At 44.9% G+C, this 15254-nt stretch overlaps 1 protein-coding gene across 1 annotated transcript in view; it reads left to right on the top strand.

Annotated features, from left to right (window-relative positions):
• The window catches only part of LOC128976609 (protoheme IX farnesyltransferase, mitochondrial), a 138644-nt gene that overhangs the window by 11916 nt on the left and 111474 nt on the right, over window positions 1–15254 (top strand). The window contains exon 4 of the mRNA XM_054393908.1: window positions 1937–2061. Within this exon, the coding sequence (XP_054249883.1) occupies window positions 1937–2061 (125 nt within the window). The remainder of the gene's footprint in view (window positions 1–1936; window positions 2062–15254) is intronic.

Here is a 15254-nt window from a genome sequence, read left to right as displayed (position 1 = left end):
TGTCTGTCCAGTGGAATTACAGAGTGTGGTTATTTCACGGCTTCTCAGAGGGAAAAGGCTCCATTGTGGCTTCTTTCTAGTTTAGAAGGGGCTTTAGTGGGAGCCTGGTGGAATCACAGGCAGGGACTTACCTTGGTATAGGGCAGAGCCCCACTGTAGGTGATCCTGCTCTGGCAAGGGGCTTGGAGTCAACGATCATTTGAGGTCTCTTCCAACCAACCCCTAACATTCTGTGGTTCTGTGTGGCAGCCACTTGCACAACACCCTCTGAATGTAAGACTAAGTAATTACTGTTTATAATAATACTATGAATATGATAATGATATTCAGCTGCCAACTTAAAGTTTTGATGAGCAGCAAGTTTTCTTCACTGTCTCTTTAGGATTAAATCCTAAGGCTCTTACGCAGGCACAGTTCTTAAACTTAGCACTTTGCATGTGTGTCTGTGCTGGCAGGTCTCTGCCCTGACATTTAGGTTTTCAACTCGACTAACACTTCTTAGTAGATAATCCAGGTACTTGCAGTCAGCAAAGGTTATTTATTTGTCATTTCACTTCAGACAAACTGGAGATTTTTGTAGCAATCATGAAGAGGGGGACAAAGATGACCCATAAGCTGGAGCACCTCTGCTATGAGGATAGGCTGAGGGAGCTGGGGTTGTTCAGCCTGGAGAGGAGAAGGCTCCGGGGGAACCTTAGAGCTGCCTTCCAGTTCCTGAAGGGATCCTACAGGAAGGCTGCAGAGAGACTTCATGAGGGTGTCTAGAGACAGCACAAGGGGGAATGGTTTGAAGCTGAGGGAGAGCAGGGTTAGACTGGATCTTAGGAAGAAGTTCTTCAGTATGAGGATGGTGGGACTCTGGAATAGGCTGCCCAGGGAGGTTGTGGATGCCTCCTCTCTGGGGGTGTTCAAGGCCAGGTTGGATGAGGCTTTGAGCAGCTGAGTCAGGTTGAAAGCATCCCTGCCCATGATGTGGAGGTTGGAGTAGATGATCTCTAAGGTCCCTTCCAACCTAAGCCATTCTATGATCTTGATGCTTTGATTAGGGCTAGCTGAGGTCTGAAACACATAATTACATGCAGATTATAATTTAAATTGTTTTTTTAATAGCTATGAATTTTAGAGCAGTATAGTCAGTGACTATGCTGACCTCTTTAGTATAAGAAACTGTTCCTACTATTTCTTGCCAGAAATGAAATTACGAGACCTATTATTTGGGTAAGTACAATATTAGGGTTGAGATTTGAGTAACTTCATTTTAAGGATGTAATGGAAGTTAGACTTCTGGATGACAAAACTGAAATGGATTTGTATTATTCCACTCAAATTCTGAGGCCTGTAAGAATTGCTCTGCTCGTGTGCTGATGTGATTGTTTCTTCTGCCTGAAGTGGCTGTGTCAGATGGGAACAATGTGAGCAGACACTTGTACAGTGGAGTCACTGCCTTCACCAGCTGTAGCCTACATGCCCTGGGTCTCTTTTTGACTCTTCACTGCTTGAATTCCTGCTATCCTTTGCTGTAATTCATCTCTCATAGAGTCTTACTGGTTTTCTTCCATGTCAGACTCTGCAGTGGCTCATGAGTTACTGGAACAATCACATCTCCTGTACACGTTGCACGAGGCAGTTTGATCCTGGAACAAATCCATAAAGTAGGGCACACAGAGGCATAAGCTTTATTCTCACCTGATCTGCTAATGTGCTGCTGCTTCTGGGTTTCTGATTTCATCCCTGACAGTTCTGCTTCTCATCTTTGACTTCATGTGGAGTATTAGTATTAATTGTATTCAATTTCTGGAGCTACTTTGATCCAGAAAAGTAACAAATTAATCTCTGCAAGAGTTCCTGCAGGGTATGCACCCCTTAACTCTAGTGGTATGTAGAAAGGAGGCTGGTTTTGGTTGATGGCTTGAACAACATCTCTCTTGTGTTGCAGCCCTGGTTGTCAGCACCGCATCCGCTGGCTTTGCCATGGCCCCGGTCCCTTTCGACCTGACCTGTTTCCTGCTTGCCTCCCTTGGAACTGGACTGGCATCCTGTGCTGCCAACTCCATCAATCAGGTCAGTCCATCTCTCTTCATCTCTACCACAAACTGGTGTCACCCAGGCTTCTGAAATGCTGCTGGGGAGCGTGACTGGATGGCTGGGAGTGCTGTGCTGTCAGCTGCCAGCTGTGCTCAGAGCCACTAAAACTGACACCACGAGAGCAATATGTGTCTGCCAGTTAAAGTAGAGTTGCTAGGCACAGTGTGTTTATTCAGAATGGAGTTGATGAGGTTTTAAGCCTCCAATAATAATGTTTATCTTGATAATACCAAACCTGGGTCACTGCAAATGACATAGGAAGAACTGTGTAATTGGAGCGTAAGAAGTCATTGGAGCTCCAGCCTGACAGGCCTGGTTCCTTGGTTGTGTTATTGTGTGACCTTGTCTCATCTGTCTAAAGAATCCCAGCATGGTGGGGTTGAAAGGGACCCCTGGAGATCATCCAGTCCAACCCCCCTGTTAAAGCAAGTCACCCACAGCAGCTTGCCCAGGATCACAATGGCCAGCTGGGATTGGAATCTCTCCAGAGGAGACACCACAGCCTCTCTGGGCAGCCTGTTCCAGGACTCTGGTACCCTCACACCAAAAAAGTTTTTCCTCATGCTTAGGTGGAGCCTCCTGGGTTGAAATTTCTGCCTGTTACCCTTTGCCTTATTGCTTGGCACCACAAGAAAGAGCCTGGCCCCATCCTCTTGCACCCCACCCTTTGGATATTGTTTGGCAGTCCTCTCAGTCTGCTCTTCTCCAGAGCATAGAATGGCTCAGAGTGCCTTCCTAAATGTCTGTAGTGATACTTTGGTGGGATCTGCATGCTTCTGCTCAGGCTGCAATTGAGGTGTCTCCTGCACATCTACAAAGCATACTGAAAATCTCCATCATGTGGTAGCTGTCTCATGCCACAGCTACCATCAGGTATTCCATCAGGTATTCTGGGTGCTTGAACTTGAGCTTTCTTGCATGTGTGAACGTGCTTGTGGAGCTTGATGCTGATCTCTCATCTCTCCTGCAATCCAGCTAAGAAGCAGAGCTGCTGTTAGACTCTTCCTAAGTCCCGAAGGAGAGCCTAACTAGTGAACAGCTAACAGCATTTGTTGTGTACATAGTAGCTACAAAGCATAGTAGCCACTGTCACTGTCAGTTGTAAATATGACTTGGAAAAAGAAGTGGCAGCAGCAGTGCCACCTTTGAGAGCCGCGTCAGTAATCCCTTGGGAGATGGAGGAGGATGAACCCTGGAACCCTGCTAAGTGGAACAGGGCATGGAAATCTCTTGTGAGGCACATCCTGGAGCTGCTTGGGTTGAGTTGGACTCTGTTGTTTGTACCTTGTAACACCTCAGCTGAAGGCACCCCATGTGCTTTTTTGGGATGACAGCCATCAGCACACATCTTGCTTAGGCTGCAGTAAGCACAGGTTTGTTTCCTCTGAGCATTGAGGCAGGCAGCTAACTTCATGCCTGTTATCCACTGCGAAGTAGGGAGGATGCTGCCTGATTTTCAGTTGTTGGGGAATACTTAGGTTGCCTACTTAACTTGAAAGCATTTAGGTGACTTTGAGAAATGATGTTAAGTTCTACTCTTTTCTGAAGTATACATTTGGTTGTTCTCTACATACTTTTCACAAAGTCTGAGTAGAAAAATGTCATAACTGAGGTGAAGCTTTCTTGGGTCTGATGCAATTTTAGAGGTATGCTTTTTTCCCTCCCTTATCAACTCTTGGAAATATTTACTGTCATATTTGCTTTCACCTTTGATGTGGCTACTGTTGGACTGAGGAGAATTAATCATTGCTTGCTTAGACTCCTGTGCAGCTTGTCTTTCTTAAGGCTTTGATAGATCTTCTTAGAGGTGATATCTCCTATAAGGACATGCTGAGAGACTTGAGGTTGTTCAGACTGGAGAAGAGGAGGCTCCAGGGAGACCTTACTGCAGCTGTTCAGTATTTGAAAGAGGCTACAAGAGAGCTGGAGAGGGACTTTTTGCGAAGGCATGGAGTTACAGGACAAGGGATAATGGTTTCAACCTGGAAGCAGCTGGATTTAGATGAGACATTAGGAAGAAGTTCTTCCCCACAAGGACGGTGAGGCACTGCAACAGGTTGCCCAGAGAAGCTGTGGAGGCTCCAATGCTGTAAGTGTTCATAGCCAGGTTGAATGGGGCCTTGAGCAACCTGTTCTAGTAGGAGGTGTCCCTCCCTGTGGTGGGGGGTTGGAAGTAGACACTCTCTAAGGTCCCTTCCAACCCAAACCATTCTGTGATATTCATACACAAATAGTTGCTTTTGTCTTCAGCCTCTACATATTGCTTAGAATTTGGTCTTAGAAGTAGCCACATTATAAGGTCTTTTTAATATCTTCCTTTTTAAAAGCAGAGTCATAGAATGCAAGGTTGGAAGGGACCCCAAGGGTCATCTGATCCAATCTTTCTAGCTGATAGTGTAGTTGAAATGAGATGGAGATACCTGAGAGAATCTTAGATATTTGGGAGTACCAGGAATCCTGTGCTATAATTTGGAGTTTGACACTTTTGAGGCTTGCTGGGATGGGAAAGGAAAGTTAGGAGTGCAGAAACTTTGTGCTGAGGCTCGTCACTTGCTGCTCACTGACTGCAATCTCACCACAGGACCAGCTGTTGATGTGCTGGAGGGTTACTCCAGCCTCTCAAAGTGTCAAATTGGCTTTGACAAGCTCAGCTGAATGCTGTAAGTTTGAGCACTTGGTTATGTTGAGATGTTGACCTGTGTACGCTGACCTTCAAGGCAAACGCTTTTACTAGGGGAAAGAAAGCAGCGGAGCTGGTAACAAAGCAAAGGAGCAGAGCTGTGGGCTGTGACCTTGTTTATCAATGGATCCTTTCAGTCCAGGAGTGTCCCTTTCCCCAGTGTTGCTGTTGATGCAGTGTCTGAATTGGCTGGGAATTTTATTTCCCATAAATGCTGTAAGCTTGGGATCTGTCTTGACCTTTGGGAAGGAGCACGTTTGACTTGTAACTTCCTTTACTGCTACTTCGCTCTGTCCGTTGCTCCCCATACGCATCCTCTTCCCTGGCAGCTCATGACTCATGTTTCCCTCGTTGCTCCCTCTTATCCCTTAAGGACCTTTTTTCCATGATAACCGTCCTTCCGCTTCCCATATTGCTGTAAATCTCCCCATCTTTAAGGGCAGCTCGTCTTTCCCACTCCTCACTTCCCTGATAAATCTCTGCTCACCATTTGCAGGCCTCACATATGCCGTGGGAAGGTGAAGCGTTGATTGTGTAAGATTCTTCCCCGTGATTTAGGACAGGATGTGAGGAGCCTGGGCCTGTGAAAATGTAATTGAGATGCTGGAATATTCGTGGATGTATTGATAGAAACTTTTAACTGTTCATGTTCTGTGGTTTGGTGAGGGTTTTATTTTGTTTTGGTTTGTTTTCTTCTCTTGACCTCTTCACTTTAACAATCTGGCAGGAGCTGAGGCCAGTTTAGCCCCGTTGAATTAAGCTGAATTAGCTCTTCAAGCTCTTTAAGTTGAATTAACAACTAGGAAGGGAGCCAGGGCTATGCTGTGAGCACACAGAGATCAAAAAGTCAGGGTTTGTGGTCTAAAATAATCTTTTAATTATCATTTCCTCTCTCAGTTTCAGATGAGTAAACATTTTTTTTCTCCCCCCCAAACTCAAACAGCTAGAAAGTCACAAAAGTTTGCTGGAGTGGAGATTCTTGGTCCTCTTTCAGGATCATATAATCACAGAATGGTTTGGATTGGAAGGGACCTTAAAGATGATTTAATTTTAAACCCCCTGCCATGGGCAGAGACATCTCCACTATCCTACAACCAATACAGAACAACAGAACTCCTCTCCCACAAACCCCTCTTCACACAACTTACTCTTTTACACTTTTGACTTCCATTCAAATTTCCCCACCAAATACCTAAGGATCACAACAAAAAGACAGGTTAAGGTTTCTATATCTCTGTATCTTCCCAGCAGGGAGAATTAGAGCACAGTTTGGGTTGGAAGAGACCTTGAACATCATCTATTTCCAACCCCCCTGCCATGGGATGGCTACATCCTACTAGACCAGGTTGCTCAAGGCCCCATCCAGCCTGTCTTTGAACACTTGGAGAGTTGAAGCCTCCCTAGCTTCTCTGTGCCATGCTCAAGGGGAAGAATTTCTTCCTAATGTCTAATCTAAATTGAACTGCTTCTAGTTTTAAGCCCTTATCACTCCACGCCTTTATAAAAAGTTCCTCTCCAGCTCTCCTGTAGCCTCCTTCAAACACTGGAAGGTTTCTTTAAGGTCCCTTTGAAGCCTTCCCCTCTCTAGGTTAAACAACCCCAACTCTCTTAGCCTGTCTTCATAGGAGAGGAGCTCCAGCCCTCTTGATTGTCTTCTTTGTGGCCTCTGGACCCGCTCTAACAGTGCCATGTCCTTGTGTTGGCTGCCCCAGAGCTGGCCCTAGCACTGCAGGTGGGGTCTCAGCAGAGTGCAGCACAGGGGCAGAATCCCCTCCCTGCCCCTGCTGCTCACACCTCTGGGGATCAGCCCAGGACACAGCTGGCTGTAGGCTGGCAGTGCATGGTGCCAGCTCCTGTCCAGCTTTTCACCTCCCAGCACCTTCAAGTCCTTCTCAGGGCTCTCAATCCATTCTCTGCCCAGCCTGTGTTTGTACTTAATGAAAAAGCAGTAATAAAATACTGGTATAAATGTATTTTTCCATTGTTTATGAAAGCTGGGTATTTAACAACCAATGACATTTATTTGCAAACACCTTTCATAACCCCTTAAATTCTGAATTCTAGCTGTACTTTCCAATGCAAGTGGAAATAACATTATTTAAATACAATCTTTGAAATTGGATAACTATTCTTAAGAAGCTGATGATTTTTTTTTAAATTTTTTTTTCCAGGATGGCAGCAAAAAGTTGTGTTTGAAAATATCCTGGAAACTATAGGCAGTGTTAGGATGAGGGAATGCTTAAAGCCTGAGGAGAGAAGATTTAGACTGGAGATTAGAAAGAAATTCTTTCCAGCAAGGTTGGTGAGACACTGAAACAGGTTGCCCAGGCAGATTGTGGATGCCCCCTCCCTAGAGCTGTTCAAGACAAGGTTGGATGTGGCCTTTAGCAATCTGGTCTAGTGGGAGGTGTCCTGCCCATTGCAGGGGGTTTGGAATTCTATCATCTTTAAGGTCCCTTCCAACCCAAACCATTCTATGAATCTATGAAAAGTACTTGGGCTTGATGAGGGGGAATTTTGGAGCCTGTTCTAGAAACATTTTGTATAGAAAATGTCAAGAAAAGTATCTTGGAATAATTGATGTCAGACAGTAGTTTGAGAGAAACAGAATCTCTCAGGCTGGTGGAAAGTGTTATGAATTCTGGGGATCTGCAAGAGATACCAGCAGGTCCTTGGGTTTTCCTGCTGAGTGTGTTGGGTCTGGGGGCTGGAAGGGAGTAAACTCCTGCTGGAAGGTGCCAAGTGAAAGATAGTGTTTGATTTCTCTGCTCCTCTCCCAGCAGCTCTGCCTCCACCTCACTTCTTTGTGTCACAATACTTCAGAGCTGTACTTCACACCTCATCTAGCATTTTGGGGGCATGCTAAGGCAGCACTCCCTGGTTCTCTTCCACATCATGCAACACTGCCTTATATCCTTCAGCCCTTCAGGACTGTACTACAACATGTCAGCACGTTTCAGTCCCACCTGCTAAAACTGCTTTCCTCTCTTCTTTTTTCTTTTTTTCCCTCCCCCCTTCCTTTCCTAATGACATTCTTCTTTTTTTTTTTTTTCCCCATCCTTGGAGTAAGTTAAAATTATTTTGGACAGGTGTTCTTTTATGGCTGTTCTGTCTTTCCCAAATAATCAATATTTTACAGTGTTGCTTTTCTTTTTTTTTTTAATTAAAAAAGAAAAAAGAACACTTAATGCATTTAGCAAGGAAAAGACTGAGAGACATTTTTACTGTAGCATTGCTAAACTAACCAAAAAAAACCAACTGGAAAAATCTCATTTGAAGAGGTCAGGCTTATAATTGCAGTTATGGTAAGGAAGTAGGAATCTGTTCTGGGGTTTCATCTTTTAAACACTGCATATTAATCTTGAAGAAACCAAAGAATTATTGCTTGCATTGCACTTTTCTATAGTGTGCATCTGTCTTTCAGCTCTGTGTATTGCTGTGTGGATACAAAATACTCAACAAGGCCAAGTGCTGGCTCATGTACTGGGGTCACAACCACCCCATGAACGCTCCAGGCTTGGGGCAGAGTGGCTGGAAACTGCCCAGAAGAGAAATACCTGAGAGTGTTGATCAACAACTGGCTGAAGAGCCATTGTGTGTGTCCAGATGACCAAGAAGGCCAAGAGCATCCTGGCCTGGATCAGCAATAGTGTGACCCAGCAGGACCAGGGCAGGAATTGTCCCCCTGTACAGGGCACTGGTGAGGCTGCAGGTTAAGTACTGTGTTTAATTTTGGGGCCCTCACTGCAAAAAAGACATTGAGGGACTGGAGCAGGTCCAGAGAAGGGCAACAATGCTGGTGAAGGGTCTGGAAAAGAGATCTGGTGCAGAGTAGCTGAGAGAGCTGGAGTTGTTTAGTCTGGAGAAGAGGAGGCTCAGGGGTGTCCTTCTGTCTCTCTACAATTGAAAGGAGGTTGGAGCCAGGTGGGGTTGATCTTTTCTCCCAAGGAATAAATGACAAGACAAAAGGAAACGGCCTCAGATTACACCAGGGGAGATTTTGGTTGGGTGTTAGAAGAGTGTTCTGCACTGAAAGGATTCTCAAACACTGGAACAGGCTCACCAGGGAGGTGGTCAAATCCCCATCCCTGGATTTGTTTCAAAGATGCGGTGCTGAGGAACGAGGCTTAGCACCAGCGTTGGTAGAGTTTGAGGGTGGTTGGACTCAATCATGCTAAAGGTCTTTCCTAACCAAAATGATTCTTTGATTCTAAGATACTTTTACCTTGGTGGTGTTCCTCACAAATGATACAAAAGAATAATCAAACCATTGGTTTTCTGACTGGTGAGGACCAGTTTTGTAATTTACATTTTTCCCTATGCTCTCCTCATGCTGTCATAGAAATAGAGTTGGGAGAAAAGGATACAAAGTTGGTTGATAATCTTTTGCCTTTTTTTTTTTTTGTGTGGCTTTTGTTTTTGATGATTTTTTGAAAGCTGACTCAAGTTTCAAGGAGCAGAGTCTGCCATTTATATCCTGGAGAAAACATGTCACTTTTGAGACTTCTAAGATAGTAGCCTCTGATTTATGGGGAAGGAGATAAAACATGAAGAGATGTTTACAACACAAAACACGGCATTAAAATGTTAGAGGAATCACATGCACATTTTATATGTCAAGTACATTCTTCTGTAACTGCAGCAGGGTTAAAAAGTGGGAGCCAGCCATAAAGATGAAAGCAGGATGTTTAAAATGGTTTGAGTTTAGTAACAGAGAGATAAAATGATCTGGTTGTGTTTGACTGATGGTACCTTGAAAAGGAAGCAGACCCGACTGAATATCTCAGCTGAAGTTAGAGAGCTGGAAATAAGGAGTGTAGGAAATAGGGGAACCAGAATGAGAGAACAAATGGAAGCCTAGTCACCATGCCTGCCCCTTCAGGGGCTGAGCTGATGCCTGCATTTTGCTCTTAGTATCATCCGCACTTGACATCAACCATCCCGTACAAGTGTGTCTGTAGTGAGTGGGAAAGATGAGTTTGGTGTTGAGTGGAATGAAATTCAGCATCTGAATTCAGGTGCCAGCCTGTGGAACCTGTGTGTGATCTTTGGTATAAAATGTGATGGTTATCTGGATACTGCAGTGATGGGCATCAGGCTAAATAAAGTCAAAACAGAGCAGCCTCTGCTCTGGTCTTTAATCTGCTTGCTGCCAGAAAGATACCCCTGGTCTGCACTTGCTAGGATGTTTTCTGTTAGGATGTTTTCATACATTCATAGAATGGGTTGGGTTGGAAGGGAAGCTTAAAAGATCACATAATTCCAGCCCCTCTTCATGAGCAGGGATACCTCCCACTAGCCCAGGCTGTTCAAAGCCTCATCCAACCTGACCTTGAGCATCTCCAGGGATGAGGTGCCCACAGTTTCTCTGGGCAGCCTGTTCCAGAGTCTCACCAGCCTCGCTGTAAAGAATTTCTTCCTCATCTCCGGTCTGAATCTCCCCTCCACAGGCTTCAATCCATTCCCTCTCATGCTACAAGCCCTTGTCAAAGTCCCTCCCCAGCCCTCCAGTAGCCCCCTTCAGGTTGCTGTAAGGTCTCCCTGGAGCTTTCTCTTTTCCAGGCTGAGCAGCCCCAACTCTCTCAGCCTGTCCCCAGAGGGAGATTCAGACTGGAGAGAAGGAAGAAATGTTTTATCCTGAAGGTGGTGTGACCCTGCCCAGGTTGCCCCTAGAGGTGGGAGATGTCCCATCCCTGGAACCTTTGCAGGTCAGGTTGTTTGGGGCTGATGCAGATGTCCCTGCTGACTGAAGGGAGGTTGGACTGGATTAGCTTTGAAGGGTCTTCCAACCCAAACCATTCTATGAAAGGTGTAGAAGGAGGCAGGTTTGAGGGGATTGTGAATTTTGAAGTAAATGTTATGAAGACTTCATCGTGCTGGTTGTCAGGAGTCCAACACATTGTTCCTCTCTCAGGATTTATTGACTGTAAGTACTTTAGGTTGTTGGGCCAGTAAAAATTGTAACTCATTTTTCAAGGAGGGCAAAATCCCCTTGAGTAATTGGTTACTGTGAGCACCTGCAGCCCTGGAAGGAGGAGGAGGGTGGTTGGAAGATGTGCTGCCAGCTTCTATGGTCAGTCAGTGTCTTCTCCTTTTCAACTGCACATTTTGTTTCATGACTGCCATGCAGATTTTATGTAAATGAGACACAGTGTCTGAAATAGGTTTTAAGCATTAACTGAACCCTTCTTTCCCCTGTTCCCTCCTGGCCCATCCAACAGCTTTTGTGAGCAGAAAAAACCTGGGAGCTTTCTATGTGTTTGGGTCCCATTACTCTTGTGAGCATGGAGCTTTTTCACTTGTATCTTCTTTTGCTCCTGTAAATTTTAAAAATATTCTGTGTTTAGCTTGATCAGAGGCCCTGCAATGCTACCTGTTTCTCACTTTCCCCATCTGAGAGATGTTTAAAGCCAGGGGTTTTGATCACAGAAATAAAAATGCTTCACATTGAACTATTAGACCCCAAGTAAATGGTTTGCTTTCCGAGGCTGTGAAAAATAATGTCAAGTGGTGTGCCATTAGTAGTTCTGCTCCTTTTGGAGAGTGCTGCTGTGATTTCTGAGCAAATCTACAGAGAAATCTGCCAGAGGGATTGGAAGCAGTGGGGAAAAAGTAAAACGAGGGCTGAACTAATGTGCAGAAAGTGGTGGCTGGTGATAGATGCTTGGATTACTGAAGAAGTGGAAGAGAAAAATAGCAGGAGTCTGACAGTCCCACAGACTCCTTTCTCTTTATTTTCCAGAGAGGAAATTCAGCATAAAAGAGAGAACAGCAATAGTTCTTTTTATATTCCCTCAAACCAAGAGGTTTTATGGTGTTATCTCATCATACCTAAACTTTTCCTACCAAGTATGTGTTTTATTGACTGTCTGAAGACAGGGGAGGGCCATGAAGATGATCAGAGGGCTGGAGCACCTTCCCTGTGGGGACAGGCTGTGAAAGGTGGGGCTGTTCAGCCTGCAAAAGAGAATACTCCAGGGAGATTTTAAAGCAGCCTTCCAATACCTGAAGGGGGCTACAGGAAAGCTGGGGAGGGACTTTTGACAAGGGCTTGTAGTAATAGGACAAGGGGCAATGGCTTTGAGCTGGAAGAGGGCAGATTTAGACTGGAGATTAGGAAGAAAATCTTTCCAGTGAGGGTGGGGAAACACTGGAACAGGTTGCCCAGGAAAGTTGTGGATGCACTCTCCCTGGACATGTTCAAGACCAGGCTGGATGAGGCCTTGAGCAATCTGGTCTAGTGGGAGGTGCCTCTGCTTTATGGTGGGGGTGGGTTGTAACTAGATGATCTTGAAGGTCCCTTCCAACCCAAACCATTCGATGAATTCTATGTAGAGGGAACTTTAAATTCTGACTCCAGTGTTATTAATATGCTCTCATCAAACTCAGGAGGAGATGACCTCTGTCAAATCATCCAGTTGATGCAGGAGGTTTTTCCCAAGCAGTCTCCTCAAAGTTCTGTCTTGTCCATGTTTTGAAAACCTCTGAAGAATTATTTTTCATGCTTCTTTCCTGGGCAGATTACAGCACTGCCAGGTGCGAATGAGACAACTTGTTTTAAACACCAACAAGATTTGCTCCATGCAGCATATCTGAACAAAAATCAGATGGTTGTGTGATTAGCTTGAAGTGATTTAGAAGGAGCCTAAGATGCCTTTCCCCAAGGTTTTGGGTTTCCAAATCCAAATATTTCATGCCTGGATACAAGCACCTTTCCCTTCCCGCCTGCATCCTGGAGGCGCCCGCTGGCACGAAGAGCGAGTCCATCAGCCTGCACCCCTGCTTGTTGGGTGGAGATTAACACCTGATGCATCTCTGTCTGCCTCTGAAGTCCCCTTTTGTTTTGTCTGAGCAGATTGCCTGCAGCAGGCGGCCCTGCCTTTCATCTGCCCCCCCCAGCGATCAAAAGATTGTCGGGAGGGGTTATTAAAACCCGGTGCTTAACTCTGCGGTGCGGGGCTGTCAGCGGCGGAGGCAGCCCGCAGTGTAATTTACAGGAGATAATAAATACAAGAGAAGTGCAACACTGGAAGTCTATCTGCTGCTCTCGAGTGTGCTGATATATGCTGCTTTGATATTTTAACTGCTAGGCAACCTTCATTAGTGGTCATTGGAGATCATAACTTACAGCTCCAGCAGATGATTCATAATTGCAACAGTTAGATCGAGTTAGAGGGTAGGAATCCTTGATATCGAGTAGGACTGGCTCAGCTTGGGAAGATGGATTTAATGAGCAGTGGAAATGATGAGCACTAATGAGAACCAACCTCTGAAGAGCCGATAAATTTTAAATGCAGAGATTATCTTTGCAAAATGTACAGTGTTTGACCTACAACTGAAACCAGATAAAGGAGCTTGGAAAAATATTATGAATCAATGCATGCAGTTGTTGGAAGAAATTCCCTTTCCTCATTGTGTGTGGATGGTGCTGTGGGACATGGTTTAGCACCAGACTTCTTAGAGTTACATAATGTTTGAACTTGATGGTATTAAAGGTCTTTTGCAACTGAAATGATTCTGTGAAAAGCCTTCAAAAGAAAGTCTATGGGCTCCCATAGTCCCAGAGGGATGGGCTTGAATTGGAAAGGACTTTAAAATCATCTAGTTCCAACTCCCCTGCCATGGGCAGGGACAACTCCCACTACACCTGACTGCTCAAAGCTTCAACCAGCCTGGTCTTAAACACTTGCAGAGCAAGGTGTCTGCAACTTCTCTAGGAAACCCGTTCTAGTGTCTCACCACCCTCATAGTAGAGAACTTCTTCCTAATATCCAATCTAAATCTGCCCTGCTCTAGTTTCAAACCATTGCCCCTCGTCCTGTCACCCCAGGCCCTTCTAAAAGCGTGGTGTTCAACAAAGACAAGGGAAACAAAACCACATTCTTATTTTACTGCTTTGCATCCCTCTATGGCATTTGTTGTTAGGATAAAGCTTCAGGTATTAGAAGAGTTTGTGTCAGAATGGTTTGATTTGATTCTGTCTCATTTTATGTTTCATCTATATTAAAATCCAACAAAAAAACACAGAGGGGATAAAAAGTTATATTTGATATTGTATCTCTTGATGGATCATTATGCTTCCTGATTAAGAAATGCTTCTTGCTAAAGAAATCTTTTCTCTGTGTGCACAAAACAAGCACATCCCATAGCTTGTTATTCAGTGAGCAGGGCTATGAGTGTAAGGTTTGGGTCCACACTTTCTCTCCCTGCTTGCATTTGTTGATGAGCTGCATCTGTCCTAAATGAACAGCAGAAAGTGGGTAAGATGGCAAAAGGGTTTTTATCACAGAATCACAGAAGGTAGGGGTTGGAAGGGACCTCCAGAGATCATCCAGTCTAATCCCCCTGCCAAAGCAGCATCGCCCAGGGCAGGTCACACAGGAACACATCCAGGTGGGTTTTGAAAGCCTCCAGTGAAGGAGACTCCACAACCTCTCTGGACAGCCTGCTCCAGCTCTCTGTCACCCTCACCATAAAGAAGTGTCTCCTCATGTTGAGGTGGAACCTCCTGTGGTCTAGCTTGTACCCATTGTTCCTTGTCCTATCCCTGGGCATCACTGAAAAGAGCCTGGCACCTTCATCTTGACACCTGCAGCTGTGGGGACTGCAGCCTCCTCCACACTGTTGGACTTAAAGGTCTTCTCCATCCTAAGTGTGACAGGACAAGGGAAACAGCCCTGTGGGCCTGTATTTAATTTCTCCTCATCTGAAACTGCCCTTTAATCTGCATTGGCTTTGGTGATAGCTGTGGGCTGAGAGTGAACACAGAAGATGCCTGTTGTTACTTGAAGAATCAGTCCGAGGACAGGAACTCTTGGGTGCTTAACTTCTGGGCAAGCATGAATCCTCCAGACAATGCCTTTTTGATGCTACAGGAAGTTCTGTCTCATTAGCACCCCACTAAAAGGTTCTCTGGAAATACCAGGGGCAAGTGAGGTGGTGGTGGTGGGGGGACGGACAGACAAGAAAGAAATCATTTACCATATGATTAATTGTCAGGAATATTTCAGTGGTGTGGGGTTCCCTTTAGATCCAATGCCAGATTTCCCCTGGAAACCCTGATCACAGGCAGAACAAAGGAATTTCAAAGGCCTGAAATGATGGAATGTGGAGAGAGCAGTAGACAAAAGGGAAAACCTGGTACTTAATAAGATTTATCTGGCCTTTTGATCCGTAGGGGTATTGCCTTTCTAAGCTGAGGACAGGAAAAGTGAAAATACCTGGTCAATATTTTTGTTTTGTGTCAGTACTTAAATTCATGTTTTGATGTTTTCCAAAGTAACTGGGAGTCTCTTCAGCAATGCAAGTCTTGAATTTCTAAACTTTATTAGATAATTAATGAAATACCTTTCTCTGTTGGTAATTTAAATGGTGCTTGTATTCACCCTGTTTATTGCCTTGAGTTGGGCTCCTGATACTTTTCAAAGCAGCAAGCCAGCACCTTGTGCACTGTGCTGTGTGAAAAATAACCAGTATGCAGTGAAGGATG

The sequence above is a fragment of the Indicator indicator genome, chromosome 29 (assembly GCF_027791375.1).
Source record: "Indicator indicator isolate 239-I01 chromosome 29, UM_Iind_1.1, whole genome shotgun sequence".
NCBI classification, from domain to species: Eukaryota; Metazoa; Chordata; class Aves; order Piciformes; family Indicatoridae; genus Indicator; species Indicator indicator.
Note: the sequence above shows the minus strand (reverse complement) of the source record. Positions and strands in the feature narration are given on the sequence as shown.